We start from the raw sequence: 18,196 nt of genomic DNA, 5'->3' as shown, positions 1-18,196 counted from the left end.
TCAAGCGGCATAAACTAGAATTGAGTCTATTGAAGATAGAACAGACAACACTGCAAATTTCTATCTCTCTTTCTCTTTCTCTCTCTCTCTCTCTCTCTCTCTCTCTCTCTCTGTTTCACTCATCTCATACATAAAAAAAGAAAAGAAGCTTTTTTCTTCTCCACTTCTCGGATATTTCACTGACATACGTCTGAGGTACAGATATCCCATATAGAAGTATGTTCTCTGGAATGATGGTGCTTGATACTTTTGGGATAAAAAAAAGAGTAGGTGTGACAGGAGTGAAAGGTAAAGACCTCGCTCAAGTGACCAACAATGACATATTGCTTAAACTGGCTATTGAACCCACAACCCTCTCATCAATAACCAAGTACTGAGCCACCACTGCACTCAGATGCTAATCATCTAACATCCTGACCTTGCTGATGCTCTTATTTCTAAATGCAAACAAAAAAGCCTTCTCTGGACAGCAGAGATAGTTACTCCAACAAAGACCAAGTTAGAGAAGTACAGGAACATAATTAAGCAAAATTACATTTCTCCAGGAACAAGCAGTATAATAATTTGAACAGAAAATGTAACAATTATATCCAATATATGCATGTAAATGTATTGAAATTACCCATATAAGAAACACTCCATATAGTTAACTGATTTAACCAGTTACTCAACATACAGTATTGCTTATATGGCACTAGTTCAGGGTTGTGTTTCACAAAAGAACTCACCCTGAACATTTTCTCAGTTAAGATAATCTTAATAATTAGATGCTTTTGGGAAACTGGGCCCTGATCAATAATTGAAGCAGCAGCTGCTAGGTTGGCAACTGGGTTAGGGTACTGATTGTCCTTGCCCCCTGCTGGCTCATTGCAGGTTGTGGCAAGGAGTTGGTACAGTGCCAACTGTTTCCAGTTTACACATTTTGATGCATCGCATGGCGGAACCCAGTGGTTGCTGTATCCGTGGGACTAATTTTCCTTGCTGGTTTAACAGTATACCAACAAACATCCAAGCTCTATGAGCAATTCCCTGGCCACACAAGAGAGGCATAGACTTGCTTCTGAAAGGTACTGGCGTCTGCGTCCCTGCAGTGTAAAATAATATGTCTTCCTGGTGCGCTCTTTTACCACAGGTGGCAATGGTGCAAGCTACAGTAGATTTTATCAGAGTTTGACAGGACAGGTCAGGTCAAGCCTAGCCAGGATCTGGGAGCATATTGTGATGAAACAAGAATGGTTCTTGACTGAAGTCACATTTATGCATCCTGTCCTAAACATAGTCTTGTACATAAGCACAGAAAAACCTCTCTTGGCATTGGTAGCCAAGAGTTCCATGGTATGAAACTTGAAACCAGTTTGACCAAAGGCCTTTTGGAGTATGTGCAGACACTACTTAAAACATCCACTGCATGGGCTGGTAATGGACAAAGACTGACAAACCATAAGTCATGGAAATGCAGTATATAAATTGAACATGAAGTGTTACCTTATAGGGGCAGCTTAGTGGACAAAATCCAGGAGATGTAGACCATCAATAATATATTATTACAAGGAATCTTAAACTGGTATTCATTAAGGTCCAGCAACGGTAGTCTTCAAGGTTGCATATGCAAGCATTTTCAAAGCTGGGTGGTTCTTAAGTGTTGTCTCATTAGCAGTGTGGTGGGTTCTCCAGATATCCCTTACATTGTGGCATCCAAATGTACGTTTCAGAGAACTGTGTTAGTATACACTATGGGTGGAAAAAGAAATGTAAGACCAGCTAATCAACTGTTTCATCAAGGATAAAAAAAAATGTACCCTGCTTTTGTTGGTGTACCTGTCCAGAAAAGGCATTCTACTAGATTTGTGAGCATTAGTGAGGTTTAGGATGTTGGATGAGCACCACTCCACCTCACCCCCATCTTCCCAACTCTTTTCAGAAGTACTAAATGGAGCACTATAATTAAAAGAGAAGGCAGTGTAGTCTCACTGATCCACTTTAAAATGCTTTGGGGGTTTATACCCTTCTAGTCCATTTGTGGTATTAGGCATGTGGAATTATTGCCATTCGGTTCATGTTTATCTGCTCCAAATAGTCTTATTCTATTGTCAATGCTTTTCTCTACAGGGAAGTAATAGGACAGCATGTAGTTACTGAATGCATTTTATTATAAGGGGTGCCCACACATTTTTGGTCAAATAGTATACTATGGACCATGGTATGTGTGTTGCACAGTTATACACATGCCACTACCTGTTGTAAACTTCCCACATTTGTAGTCATTTTGGTCCCTCTATGGACCACCTCCTCATTATAGTCATTAGCGCTGTAACCACAGACCTGGCAAACATGGCACAGCAGGGGGGACTGGCAGTGTGGCATATGGTGGCTTTCACAGTCTCAACCAGGGTTGCATAACAAAGAAGGTTGCACTTGATACAAGTATGACTTGAACATGTTTAGCAGGCCTCCTTTAACTGATTCATGTGGCTAAAGTGGACTTTCCACAGGGCAATATTACATCAAAACAAAAGTCTGCTCTAAATGAGTGGTTTGTATGCGATCCATATCTGATATGTGGACATTTTCAAAAACAACAATATTACATAAATTATTTACATGCATCACAAATAACAAAACATCATTTTTGTGAGACAATTACATGGATTGCAGTAGTGATAAAAGCGAACAAACAAGCAGCAAAAGCTTTCATTACAATGTTTTTTTGCTCAGGAGTTTGGCTGACAGCTCATCAGCTGTTCATGATTCGAGCGAGAAGGCGAAAAAAAGGCCAGATGCATAGCTTTTGTTGCTTTTGAAGCCACTGCCAGGGCGGTTGTTCTCAGGGATATGGTGGACATGTCAATGACAGGCACATATACAGTGAAATATAATGCAACACAAGAAAAAGCATACAAAATAAAATATAAATTGTAATCTGACAGTTCTCATTACAGTCACATGCATGTGGACTGGATATACAGACATTTGACAAACTAAAAGAAAATCTGAAGAAATGAGTGGAGAAACATAATGAGCACAGATGCTTGCAGACAGGTGTATTTCACGATACAATCAACCAATTAACATTCTACCAAGCTCTGCAGCATGTATAAAAATGCTGAGCAGGTCCAGTTGCCCTTGATTTAAAATAAAGATGGCAAGAGGAAAAGATCTAAGTGACTTTGAAAAAGAGTTCATTATTGGGGCACAGATAGCAGGAACTTTTGGGACGATACGATATGCATCTTGATTAATCAATTATGATTATAAAACAAAAACAACACAGTAAAAATAAGTATCAATTTAATACACTTAATTTTACCAATTAGCACTGAAACAATTTGGTCTTGAATTTTATCAGACAGTTTAATTAAATTCCTTGATGCGAATATGGAACTACATCTGTAAAGTCTTTTTCACTGTTACTTTGTATGAGAATTGACAATACATTTTCTATGTGAGAAAATAATTCACTCTTTAACTACATTCTCTAACACATACAATCTTTAGCCTTTATGTTTCAAATCAGACATAATGTAGTAATACATTTAAATACAACTTGAAATCAGAAAAAAGGTATGGATTAGTATGGATGTAGTATGGATTTCTTTTTTCCAGAAAGGTCTGTAATGCTAATACGTACAGTACAGGCCAAAAGTTTGGACACACCTTCTCATTCAATGCGTTTTCTTTATTTTCATGACTATTTACATTGTATTTACATTGTAGATTCTCACTGAAGGCATCAAAATGAACACGTGGAGTTTTATGTACTTAACAAGAAAAATGACCTGGCCTCCACAGTCACCGGTCCTGAACCCAATCGAGATGGTTTGGGGTGAGCTGGACTGCAGAGTGAAGGCCAACAGGTGCTAAACACCTCTAGGAACTCCTTCAAGACTGTTGGAAAACCATTTCAGGTGACTACCTCTTGAAGCTCATTGAGAGAATGCCACCTTTTTTTTGTTATGTCCATAACTCCACGTTTTCATTCATAGTTTTGATGCCTTCAGTGAGAATCTACAACGCAAATAGTCATGAAAGTAAAGAAAACACATTGAAAAAGAGAAGGTGTGTCCAAACTCACACTGTCATACTATCTGCAATAAAATAAGAGTCAAAGTAAAAGAAAGAAACACTTTTTTTTCATTTCAGGTTGTATGTGCAGCCCATCAGATAGTTTCAATATAATACTTTTGCTTCAGTTATTGCATTCCACAGGCCATAAGTATAGGTGCGCAAGCTCAAAAATGTTAAACCAGTTTCTCTTTCTCTATTTTTTTCTCTATTTCTCGCTTGCCATTTAAATTCCAGTGCAGCTACAGTCTCTGAAGCAGGACCAATGACTAAACACTTGCATTCAGATCTGTGGCTTAATCTAGTAGTATAGTAGTAGATGAGTGTGCATGTGAAAGTGTTTTAAAGAGAAATACATGATCTGTACAGAAAATAATTAATTCCACTTTTACAGTCGTTGAGCTTAGAGGCTCACACCAAACCTTTTCTGTAGTGTCAAGATTGACCATCTGTCCTTGTGAGTTGCATTTGCTTATTTTGGTGAACAGTAACATTTTATTTTCAGATATAACATAAAGACCCATATCCTTGAGGAATAAAATAATAATAATAATAATAATAAAAACCTCAAGCCTAAGCCATTCACAGCAAGACTGCATAACCTTCACGTTACATAATAACAATCATGTTTAGCTCCTATAACCAGGTTAACTTTCATACATCATAAGAGAGATTATTTGAAGTGGATACTCACTTCTTTCTCCTCTTTTCTCTACTCTTTCTCTTAGGAAAAGGAAAGGCACCACCTGATCCAGGAGGAAGTCAGAGCAGGTGTGGAGGAAGAGCGGCTGAGCAGGGTAGTAGGATTACGGCAACAGGGAGCATGGACAAGGTGGGAGAGCGCTCTGAAGCGAAGGATCACCTGGACAAACATCTTGCAGCCGGATTTCCAGCGGGTCCGTTTCCTGGTCCAAGCTGTCTACGACGTCCTGCCAAGCCCAGCGAACCTCCATGTGTGGGGGAAAAGTGAGACACCTTCCTGCCCGCTGTGCTCTGGTAGAGGCTCTTTAGAACACCTCCTCAGCGGCTGCCCGAAGGCTCTAGCAGATGGTCGCTATCGCTGGCGCCATGACCAGGTGCTTAAGGCAGTCGCTGAGAGCGTAGCTTCAGCCATCAGCTCCAGCAAGAACCATCATGCTCCAAAGAAGGCAATCTACTTTGTGAAAGCTGGAGAAAAACCCAGAACAAACAAACATGCGACAGCAGGCCTACTCCATACAGCATCTGACTGGCAGCTGCAGGTCGACCTGGGTAAGCAAATGAGGTTCCCCCAGCAGATCGCAACAACAACCCTCCGTCCAGATATGATCATGACCTCTCAGTCTTCAAAACAGCTGATCATACTGGAGTTGACAGTGCCCTGGGAAGAAAACATCGAGGAAGCAAATGAGAGGAAGAGGGCTAAATACCAGGAACTTGTGGAGGAGTGCAGGGGAGGAGGCTGGAAGACGTTCTACGAGCCCATAGAAGTAGGCTGCAGGGGATTTGCAGGGAGGTCTCTGTGCAAGGTCCTCAGCCGCCTGGGCATCGTGGGAGCAGCAAAGAAGAGGGCCATCAAGTCCGCAAGCGAAGCCGCCGAAAAGGCTACTAGGTGGCTTTGGATGAAGAGGGCAGATCCGTGGGTTGCTACTGGGACGCAAGTTGGGGCCTGATCACCCCTGGCTGGGTCGCCTGGGTGAGGGTGTATGATGTTGCAAGACCCGAAACACCCGATGACCTCAGGATACATCACTGATGATGCGTCCCAGTGCATCCATGAGGTGTATTTTAAATATTCAACATCTGGCACAGCCAGTGACCCCTAGGAATAGACTAGGTGACAACCAAGAACAGTTTGGTCGACTACTGGAGAGACAGTTGGCAGCACGGAAAGACGGCACCTGGGGCAGGTTGGGGTAGCATCCCAACCTGCATCTTTCGTGAGAGAGGACCCAATCAAGCTACGGAAAGCCCTACAGAGAGATACCCCCAGGAGATCCCGAGAGGGGGGGAGGATGAGATCTTCAATCGGACGGACTACACGGTGATGACCCAGGCAAACGGACATACGACGAACGTTATATGCATTTGTGGAAAGCTGTGCAAGAACCATCGTGGCCTGAAGATCCACAAAGCTAGAATGAAATGCCTAGACAAAGACAATGAGGTACAACGCTCAGGTCTTGTACCTGGTGAGACGCAGGAGGAGCCCGGCCAGGAGGCAACCCACAGAGCCCAGTCCCTCCATGTACCTCAGACTCTTAACCCTAGCAGAGTAATTCCACAGCAGCGGATTAAGTGGCCCCCAGCCAGCAAGAGGAGCGAGTGGCAGCAGTTTGACGAGGATGTGTCCAAGATCATCCAGGCCACAGCCAAAGGAGACGTGGACAGCCGACTCACATCAATGACTACAATCATCATCAGCTATGCCTCAGAAAGATTTGGACAGGTGGATAAAGGAAAATCAAAATCCACTTCCTACACAATGAGCCGCAGAGCCACCCGGATACATCATTTGCGCCAGGAGCTTCGCACCCTCAAGAAACAGTACAAGGCTGCAGCAGAGGAGGAGAAGAAACCCTTGTTGGAACTGAAAAACATCCTGCGCAAGAAGCTGATGACTCTTCGCAGAGCAGAGTGGCACCGGAGACGGGCGAAAGAGAGGGCAAGGAAGCGAGCAGCTTTCATCGCAAATCCCTTTGGCTTTACCAAACAACTCCTCGGGGACAAGCGCAGCGGGCAGCTTGAGTGCTCTATAGAGCAAGTAAATCACTTTCTCCAGGATACTGTGAGCGATCCTCAGAGAGACTTGGAACTGGAGCCCAATAAAGCTCTCATCAGGCCAGATCTCCCGACAATGGAGTTCAACCTGAAGGAGCCAAGCCTGAAGGAGGTGGAGGAGGTCGTCAAGGCGGCCCGTTCAGCGTCAGCCCCAGGCCCCAGTGGAACCCCTTATCTGGTCTACAAGCGCTGCCCAGGGCTTCTACGGCATCTGTGGAAGATCCTGAAAGTGATTTGGAGAAGGGGGAAAGTGGCCGACCAGTGGAGGCATGCTGAGGGAGTTTGGATCCCCAAAGAGGAGAACTCGCGAGACATCAGTCAGTTTCGAACCATCTCACTGCTGAGTGTGGAAGGGAAGGTGTTTTTCAGCATCGTCTCTCGAAGACTGACAGAGTTTCTTCTCAAGAACAGCTATATAGACCCATCAGTACAGAAGGGAGGGATCTCTGCTCCTGGCTGCCTGGAACACACTGGAGTCGTTACGCAACTCATCCGGGAGGCCCATGAGAACAAAGGCGACCTAGCTGTGTTGTGGTTGGACCTGGCTAATGCCTATGGGTCCATACCACACAAGTTGGTAGAACTCGCTCTCCACCTCCACCATGTTCCCAGTAAGATCAAGGACCTCATCCTGGATTACTACAATAAGTTTAGGATGAGAGTTACTTCTGGGTCCGAGACATCAGACTGGCACAGCATTGAGAAAGGGATAATTACAGGCTGCACCATCTCTGTTGTCCTCTTTTCCCTGGCCATGAACATGGTAGTCAAGTCAGCTGAGGTGGAATGCAGAGGGCCCCTGACCAAGTCAGGTGTACGACAGCCTCCCATCAGAGCCTTTATGGATGACCTCACTGCAACAACCACGTCAGTCCCAGGGTGCAGGTGGATCCTGCAAGGGCTTGAAAAGCTCATGACCTGGGCAAGGATGAGTTTTAAGCCCTCCAAATCACGATCGATGGTCCTGAAAAAGGGGAAGGTGATTGACAAGTTCCGTTTTTCCATCTCAGGAACGGTCATCCCTACCATCACAGAGCAACCAGTGAAGAGCTTGGGGAAACTCTTTGACTCCACCCTGAAGGACTCAGCAGCCATCCAGAAGGCCAGTTTAGAACTCGGTACCTGGCTCACCAAGGTAGACAAGTCTGGCCTGCCTGGTAGGTTTAAAGCCTGGATCTACCAGCATTCAATCCTGCCCCGCATCCTGTGGCCCCTGTTAATCTACGCAGTCCCAATGACAGCAGTTGAGTCCCTGGAGAGGAGGATCAGCAGCTTTCTTCGAAAATGGCTGGGACTTCCTCGCAGCCTCACCAGCGCTGCACTGTATGGTACGAGCAACATCTTGCAGCTTCCTCTCAGGGGTTTGACAGAAGAGTTTATGGTGGCACGCACCAGAGAAGCTCTACAGTACAGGGACTCAAAGGACAGCAAAGTGTCAGCAGCCGGCATCGAGGTGAGGACAGGAAGAAAGTGGAAGGCTAGGGAAGCAGTGAAGCTGGCAGAGTCACGCCTAAGACAGAAGGAATTGGTGGGCACTGAGGCAACAGGCAGAGCAGGCTTGGGGTACTTCCCAAAGATCCTCATTAGCCAGACACGTGGAAAGGAAAGGCACCACCTGATCCAGGAGGAAGTCAGAGCAGGTGTGGAGGAAGAGCGGCTGAGCAGGGTAGTAGGATTACGGCAACAGGGAGCATGGACAAGGTGGGAGAGCGCTCTGAAGCGAAGGATCACCTGGACAAACATCTTGCAGCCGGATTTCCAGCGGGTCCGTTTCCTGGTCCAAGCTGTCTACGACGTCCTGCCAAGCCCAGCGAACCTCCATGTGTGGGGGAAAAGTGAGACACCTTCCTGCCCGCTGTGCTCTGGTAGAGGCTCTTTAGAACACCTCCTCAGCGGCTGCCCGAAGGCTCTAGCAGATGGTCGCTATCGCTGGCGCCATGACCAGGTGCTTAAGGCAGTCGCTGAGAGCGTAGCTTCAGCCATCAGCTCCAGCAAGAACCATCATGCTCCAAAGAAGGCAATCTACTTTGTGAAAGCTGGAGAAAAACCCAGAACAAACAAACATGCGACAGCAGGCCTACTCCATACAGCATCTGACTGGCAGCTGCAGGTCGACCTGGGTAAGCAAATGAGGTTCCCCCAGCAGATCGCAACAACAACCCTCCGTCCAGATATGATCATGACCTCTCAGTCTTCAAAACAGCTGATCATACTGGAGTTGACAGTGCCCTGGGAAGAAAACATCGAGGAAGCAAATGAGAGGAAGAGGGCTAAATACCAGGAACTTGTGGAGGAGTGCAGGGGAGGAGGCTGGAAGACGTTCTACGAGCCCATAGAAGTAGGCTGCAGGGGATTTGCAGGGAGGTCTCTGTGCAAGGTCCTCAGCCGCCTGGGCATCGTGGGAGCAGCAAAGAAGAGGGCCATCAAGTCCGCAAGCGAAGCCGCCGAAAAGGCTACTAGGTGGCTTTGGATGAAGAGGGCAGATCCGTGGGTTGCTACTGGGACGCAAGTTGGGGCCTGATCACCCCTGGCTGGGTCGCCTGGGTGAGGGTGTATGATGTTGCAAGACCCGAAACACCCGATGACCTCAGGATACATCACTGATGATGCGTCCCAGTGCATCCATGAGGTGTATTTTAAATAAATATTAGCTTCCTCTTTTATGTTGTTTGGGCCCTCTTGTGCTCTGACCTTGTTTTATTGATCCAGTCCTGGTGGTAAAAAAAGATTACATATGACATGTATTAAATAAGCTAAATTATTTACATTCGTACATGGCTTTGCACACAGTACATAAGCTTGCTATACAAACAGTATATAAATTAATAATAATAATAATAATAATAATAATAATAATAATAATAATAATAATAATAATAATAATAATGTTTTATTCCCTGCAACGAGACACTGCATGTGCAATGTGTGTAAGACAAATTACTAATAATACTATTATTATTTCATATTAAACTAGTTAGTTAGCTAACTACACAGTTACTAACGTACACATTTACTAGCTAACATGTATTTATGAAGTATTTTTTAGCAAAGGTTGTTGGTGTCACAGAGAACAGGGGAAAGTATTCCACAGAGGTTGATTGAAAAAAAAAAAAGATGGGCAAATGATGTTGACGCCAAATCCTATGTTGATTCAACAATAACATCAAGGTTGATTCAATGTTGAAATGCCAGCTGGGATAACTAATTACCCAGTTGCTAAAATGTACTAACTAACATGTATTTTTGTTGGAGTCAGAATTTTTTTTTTTATTAACTAGCTAGTTAACTAGTTACTTAACCTAGCTTTGTTAGCTAACTAAATACACAGAATGAAGTTATATAAGATAAAACATAAACACTAAATAACTAAAGTTATTTAGTTATTATTTGTCTGCAGTGTGAAGAGCAACAGAAGTATGAAGGTCTTTGTTTTAAATGCACAGAACTGCTGCTGTTGTTTCTCAGAAACCAGTTCTCAGTCTCAGCAGCTTCTGTTAAAGTAGCTAGCCGTTAACGTCCGTTGCGTAGTAACGAGATACTCTCAGGGCACTCTGGTCCACATTCAGCTAGGTTAGCTACGATGTTCACAAGAAATAACTGGTTGAGTGTACACTTTACGACTCTGGCACCTAGAGAAAAACGGCTGGTTTACTCCATACTGCCCTAAAACGCTAATATGGATCCGTTATAGTCATAATCCCGGACGCAGCGGACGTGGCTTTGAGGGCAAGCGCTAAAATTGAAACAGTCGGCTGCAGAAACAACAACAGCGCTGTTGAGTTTTAAATAAGGCTCTGAAATGTTTACTGCGGCCCATAACACAGCTAAATATTTACTCTATGGAGTGAGAATGTGAAAGTGCTGTCTCGTTTTTTCTCACCTTGCACTTTTCACGTTAGGTTTAATAATCAGAAACGCCCCTCTCAAACACGAACACAGGTGTTCTGCCGAGCCCTTCCACCTATCAATATGGGCTAGCGCCTCTGCGCATGTGCAGCAGATCCCTTTTTTTGGAATGTTTTCCTGGGGTTTTTATGATAATTCTGCTTTCTCAGGGTGCATAACACTACATTGTCTGAGCGTACTGTTGTTATTATTTGCGTGTTATAAGTGTACATGACGAAAAAAAAAAACCAATACAATACAATAAAAGTCCATGAAAAACGACCTGTGCAATTTTGTTATGGTATTTTGTGATAGAGAGCCTGTTATCTTTTTTTATTTATTAAAATTAATTTTATTTATAGTTATTTTTTGTTTGTCATGTACACTTATAACACACAAGCAATAACAGTACGCTCAGACTGTGTAATACATCCTAAGAAATCAGAAATAGCACAGAAAATAACATTTATTGGTAAATCAAGAAAGCACTTTCATTATAAATCATGTATCAGTGCATTATGTGGTAAAATATAACATATAGTACATTATATACTTTAGTAAAATATTTTAAACTATAGTTAAGAACATATAACATTAATAAATGCAAGAACTTGGTATTTTAAGAATGATCCTCATAGCTTGGAATTGATGACCTGGTGTGGGTCCTGTTGTCCTCTTAGAGGAAAGAGTCACTGCAAATCAATACAGCATTAATCTGACTGATCTAATCACCTTTATTCCACAATGAAATATTTTTTTCCCCGATGTGAGTGATCTATTCCAGTATGACAGTTACCCCCCCCCCCCCCCCCCACCATCCAAAGGGCACGAGGGGTCACTGAATACTCTGATGAGACATATTCACAGTCACCAGATTTCAATCTAGTCGAAGTCCTATGGGAGTATTTAGACTGATGTGTTAGAAAGCGCTCTCCACCACCTTCTTCAAAACATCAGCAGAGTGAATATCATTTAAGAGTGAATATTATTTAAAAAATGATGCTCCATTTCTCCAGTACAGATCTGTGGAATCTGTGCCAAGCCACACTGAAGCCGTTTGGGAAGCTAGTGATGGCCCAATAAGAGACCATAATAAGACACATACTGTTGTTTTTTCTTTCATTTGTCACCTGTCTGTAAATCCTGTCTGAAATCAAATGAAAGTGGCTTAGATTTGATTTGAAAAGATTAGATTTTATATTCACACATCTCTGTATGGCATTTAGGCAACAAATCAAATCATGTTTGTGCCATTTGATTTGTTCCTGTAATGTGAACATATTGAGGAGCGCTGAACATGCATTAGTCTGATCATGCCTTATGTGGCTTTACGTTCCCCACCATTGCTGCTCATGTGTAATGTTGTTAGAGTCTAGCTGATATGTAAGTGTCAGACACATGTAAGTATTGCACTGAACTCATACTAAATAGGGACAGTTTCCAAGATGGAGGTTTAGTCTAGTCCTGCACTACACCGCATTTTAAATGGAGATTTTGCAACAGAATTAAAATATAGTCTAATCCCTGCCTGCCCCATCATTTGTATGTGAATTATTAAAATACTGTTGTGATTACATTAGTATACCTACACACAATATCTGAACATAATGACTCAGAACATGTTTATAAAAACTACAGCCGTTGAGTAACAATAACATTATACACAGCCATATTTCAGCATCCACTCGGAAGTATATCAGACATAACTTTGTTTAAATTGTTGAAATACATCCTGTAATGGATTCCTTTGGTTCCATTTCTGTTTCTGCTTAATGGGCTGTTTGATTTCCTGCAGTCTGGGATGAGGAAATATTGTTGACAGTAGACGAAACCAAAAAGCTTTCAGGGAAAAGAAAAACCTTCTGTTCATGTGCATGTGTTCGTGTATTTAAGCTATTAGAATGAAACCTGTGAGCAAAGGGATTTCAAGGCAATCTTTTTTTTTTTTTTTTTTAGTTCAGAAAGCAAAAAGGTGGAATGCACAATTACTTAAAAACACTTTTTGCTACAAATCTTTTTTGATGCAGATGCCAAGACAGTATCAAGAAGGTAATTCCATTTATTGTCTTTCATATTAAAGAGACTGTGTGTTTTGGGATTTTGGGGAATTGCCATTTTTGACAGCAAAAAAAAAAAAAAAAAAAAAAAAAATATATATATATATATATAATTTGTATAAAATAACTGGGCAGGCAGTTTTGCCTGCAAGATGTCAGTATATACAAAAATTAAGAGACCACTTAAAAAATTATAAGTTTGTTCGATTTTACCAAATTGAAAACCTCTGGAATATGATCAAGAGCTAAACTGGTTGAATTGTTGCACCAGGAGTGGAATAAAATTTGCCAAAAGCAGTATGTAAGAATGGTGGAGGAGAACATGCCAAGATGCATGAAAACTGTGCATAAAAACCGGGTTATTCCACCAAATATTGATTGGTGAATGCTTAAAACCTTACGAATATGAACTTGTTTTCTTTGCATTATTTGAGGTCTGAAAGCTCTGCATTTTTTTTTTTTGTTATTTCAGCCATTTCTCATTTTCTACAAATAAATGTTTAATATTAATATTAAATATTAAATATTTTTATTTGGAATTTGGGAGACACATGTCCGTAATTTATAGAATAAAGAAACAGTGCTCATTTTACTTAAACATATACCTATAAATAGCAAAATCAGAGAAACTGATTCAGAAACTGGTCTCTTATTTTTTTTTTCTAGAGCTGTATGTGTGAAATCAATAAATCATACTGTACATTAGGTTATTCATTAAAGGATAATAGGATTATTGTATTTTGCCACTTTTCTGCCTAAAATATTGATTACTAAAATAGATTACAAATTAATCAAATTAAACAAATAAATACTTTATTTTATATATTAAATAAAATAAATATTATAAATGACCCTGGTACCAGTGTTGTTAAAATGTGTGTTTAGTTGCCAGACGCGCTTCCGTGTGTTGTTGTTAACGTTTGGTCTGACACGTTGCGTCAGTCTGTCCGTCAGTCCGTCTGTCTGTCCGTCAGTCAGTCCGTCACATCGGTCCAGACATCTTCAGCGCGTGAACTCGACCAACCGTTGACCCGCAATCGACCATTAGCCTAAATCAGGCGTCGTATCTGACAGACCCGGACATGTGTGACTCCGCTGGCTGTGAGAGACGGAGAGCAGACCGGGGAGGGGCTGCTGTGTCCGCGCTGCCCGGGGGCCCTCCCCGCCCTCCGCCTGCATCCACCCTCACACCCCGGAAGACGAGCTGGACCGAGGCTGCTTTAATATATGAAAGCGCTCGGTTTGGGCCAGAAGGAGACTTCAGTTACTGCCATATCCAGAAACAAGCAGCACACTGACCCCCCACCAGTAATGTGAGCTGCTCCACTGTATTTAACTGTCTCGCGGTAGTTAACTAGCTAATTATTACTCCCTTTTATCAGTCACGGGGTGAAATAGACTGTTATGAGAATCTTGTTCACATTTCTGACTGAAAACATAAGCACATAGCTAGTTCAAGCTGGGTAAACCTGTGGGTCAGCTTAGATTTAGGTATGTTTTTGCTTGAGTTTAGCTTTTATGTAAACATGATCAACCTGACCAAGCTAAACAACTAGTATGGCCAAGCTTGACTGGTTAAGCAGCTAGGTTGGCTCAACAGTGTAGAGCAGGGTTCATTCAGGCTTCTAGAGTTCTAACACTCTGCAGAGTTTACCTTCTATGCTGGTCAAAAGCTAGTTAACGAGCTAGCCTACAAGCAAAGAGTATGTTGGTAACTTGTTTTAAAACTAGGACCCTCTAAAACAAGTTACCAGCAAAAACTGGTCTGAGATGGATTTTTTAACCAGGAATCATATCAGTACTTTGAGTGCTTATAGTTGTCTCAAACAATTTGCTTTTCCTGTTATGGGAGAGTTCTGTTTCAAATATGGGATATGATATTAATTAATGTATGATGGACAAATTCCTCTGTTAAGAAACACTGAATGCTAAATGTACAAAGTCATATAAGTACATAAGTAAGTAAGGTTGCAAAACTTTAGACTGGAACAGTTTTAATGCATTTTGTCACTGTCATTAATGTTACATTACATAACTGCTGAGGTCAAAATCAGATCCACTTTTTTATTGATGGAACATGTAAAGATAGAATCATCAGAGTAGGAAGACAAATCCAATTGCGAATAAGTCTAAACAGTATTTGATATTACACAGGGATGCTAGAAAACAATATGCAAATAAAAGGACCAGCACAGATTTAGGTATTTTCCCCTTTTCTCCTTTTTCCCTTTTCCTCCCCTCCACCCCCTGAGTGAGTGAATGAATGAATAAAAAAACAGATAAATAAATAAATACATACATACATACAAAAAAACAATGTAGCAGATGTAACTGAAATATAAGTTTTGTCTCAGTTTAAGGTTTTGATTCTGTCTGTGTAAAGTCTCTGGAATCGCTGCATTCAATAAAGTCATAGCTCCATACTCGCTGTAGCTGATTAGTACAGCCTAAGATCTTGAAAAGGAATAACTGACAACTGCAAATAATATCTCAACACCTCTATGATCACTTAATTCACAAGAGGAATTGACTGACTATATTTGAAGCATGCTTGCTGCACAAAATGGGTGGGCTGATTCAAGTCCAGCAACTTGGCCCACTCATGACGTCCTGGCAATTTGCACAGGGCTCAAGTGCCTAACTCACTGCGCGAGCTATTTCCAAAAGAGTAATTCTCCTTATTACATGCCGCATCTCAGATTATGAGAAAGGTAGCAAGGGAGCTATAAAGAAATTAGGGCCTGCCTGGTGCTGCATTGTGCCAACTCTTAGAAATGTTCAAATAACAGTTTGGTCATCCAGGGAAATTAACCCTCATGATACCAGATGCTGCCTAAAGATAGCAAATTAGGGGAGCAGTTTTTATAAATGTGAAAAAAAAAAATAATGTTCAATAAATCATTAGTGAACACATTATTCATCACACAAGAGCAATGCAGCACGCAAATACCATTTGAATTGCATACCCAAAATACCTGATGCTTAGTGCAATACAAGTCTAGCATTGTCTTATATATACATTTATAATATCAGATATTGGCATCAGCATAGAATTCCCATAATGGTGCATCTCCACTATGTGCAACTCTGCAACAGATAATTTTGGCTCAGCCAATCAGTTTTCAGATTTCTAAAGCTTTGCATACAAAGCTATCACGTTATTATATTGTAGGCTGACACACATATTAACAAAGGTACACATACATACAACCACAAATACAGTCACACAGAGCTGCCTTTTGTAAACAGGCTTCACTTGCATTTTCTATGATCTGAATGAAATCAGATTATACCCTGTTTCCGAAGACCTTGCACAGAGAACAGAAAGCATTTCTGTTCAGATTTCGCAAAGAACAACAAACAAATATATTTACTGACATTCATTAATACATTCCCATAGCCTTCTCAGAACAGAGATCATTGCTCAATGGTAGAGCAAGAATTATATTAAAAACAATTAGGAAACTGGACCAGGATCCGTATAAACATGCTTTGCTTTTTAAAAATTAACAAAAAAATATTTATGCAGACAGCATAGCAATGAACTGTTCGAAAGAGGCGCACACAGGCTTACTTGCATTCACTGTCATTTTAGTCTGTTATGGCTTAACATTAGCAACATGTATATTTATTATATATTTAAACACATTATTTTCTTCACCATGCATTCAAGCATTACCGCAACTTTAATAAATAAAAAAGGACAAACAGGAAAGGAGATGGCTAGTATTGTATATGACCTAACAAGACACAGACGTGTGATATATTATCTTGTTCACATAGATAATTCTAGCCAGACACCACCATGCTCTTCTTAGAAGGCATTACCACCCACAGTGGAGAGTGCAGTGAGTGGTAATGCTTTCTATGATGTATAACCGTGACACTGTGGATCGAGGAATGTCAAGGAACGACCGAAAAACTTTAAAAATGGAAGTATCCATCTGGCACCCACTATCTGGACTCCTTTGAACTCATTTGATAAATCACATCATCATCCCTGCTAAGCATGATGACCCGTAATCAGCTTCTCTCACAAGATAAATCACAGTACATATTGCTGTGTATGCCATGACTTTTGGCATGTCAGTTTATTGTCATCAAACAGTGTATTATGGTTGCTTTGGATCCCTAATGCCCTCTAAATAAATTTAATATCATGATTTTATGAATATTACCTTGAATTATTTGTTCAAATTTAGTGTATTTTATCAAGTTTTATGTTTGTGTAAATTTCTAAAAGCAGTTATTATTTTTATTTTTTAGAGGATTTTAGGGTTTAAGACTTTCCTTGTGCTTAAATATACCCTGGTCAATTCAGAGTAGTGCATGCTGGCATTGCTCCAGTATATGTTGCTTAAGATACTGGTATATTGATGCTGTTCCTTTAAGTAATTACCTCTTAGTTTTGGTCAATTAAAACTAAGAGACATCCGTTACTCTCAAATGGGAAAGGTGTTAATTGCACTAGAATATTCCAGCATTTAACCATTTGTCTCTTGATAAAACTAGGTTGAGTGATTTCCCATAAATCATCCCTTCCCTCCTCAGCATGTATAGAGACTCCTATTCCCTGTCTTTCCTCTGGTCATATAGTAGCGCTCTTCGCATTGTTGGCCAATATATTCCATTTTTTATGATGAATTATCCTTGTTAAACTACTGGTGCATAGGCAATTATTTTCTAATGTGCAGAAGTTAGTGAGGGCATTCATATAGTTAGATTCACTGTTGTGTATGTTACTGTGAAGTGGTTGCTTGACTGGAGCTTCTCTCTTACCAAGTGCTAATAGATCACCATCTGTCCCCGGTGGTCTGTAGAAACACTGTCCTGTTTCAGGTATACCATGTGATACTGCCAAGCTCTCCGTCTGTTCTGCATGGGGGCTTCGTGAAGGGCCAGGACTAACAAGAGTCTACTTAAATATTCATACTTGGGGACAGCATATGCCCTGTGCAATGCAATGCAATGCAGTGCAGGAAAAAAAACTAAGGGGTCTCACTGAAAGCACATGTTTGGCTCATGAGAAACATCCCCTTATCTCTAAATGGTTAAAACATTTTTAATATTATATTACAGGGGTGTAAATGTCTACATTAAAGTATTGCAATAGTATGTTTTGGAATGCTATATCAACACCCAATTGTTTAAATTATTTTTAATCAATAGTTTATATTCAGTGGTTTGTGTTGTGTATAAACCCCGACTAATAGATAATTTAGAAAAATCACAGTGTTTAAAATTAAGTCATATTTGATCTTACTATGAATATAGATCTTACTATTAGTATGAATCCCACACACACTAAACTAAACTGCTGTATTGCTTGTTTTCTCAGGGTAATAAATCCACGTGAGCCGGCCGAGATTTGCCTGATGGTTCAGCAGGAGGTGATCCAGACACTTCAGCCAAAGCTTGATTCTATCACCACT

At 41.2% G+C, this 18,196-nt stretch overlaps 1 protein-coding gene across 1 annotated transcript; it reads left to right on the top strand.

The window, feature by feature from the left end:
• The first annotated feature begins 5,934 nt into the window (after nt 1-5,934).
• Nucleotides 5,935-9,455, top strand: LOC111189961 (uncharacterized). The gene has a single exon (XM_049475375.1). It carries the CDS (start codon nt 6,089-6,091, stop codon nt 9,341-9,343), a length of 3,255 nt encoding a protein of 1,084 aa, XP_049331332.1. The 5' UTR covers nt 5,935-6,088; the 3' UTR covers nt 9,344-9,455.
• The last annotated feature ends 8,741 nt before the right edge of the window (nt 9,456-18,196 follow it).

Source organism: Astyanax mexicanus, chromosome 3 (genome assembly GCF_023375975.1).
Source record: "Astyanax mexicanus isolate ESR-SI-001 chromosome 3, AstMex3_surface, whole genome shotgun sequence".
Taxonomy (NCBI): Eukaryota; Metazoa; Chordata; class Actinopteri; order Characiformes; family Acestrorhamphidae; genus Astyanax; species Astyanax mexicanus.
Note: the sequence above shows the minus strand (reverse complement) of the source record. Positions and strands in the feature narration are given on the sequence as shown.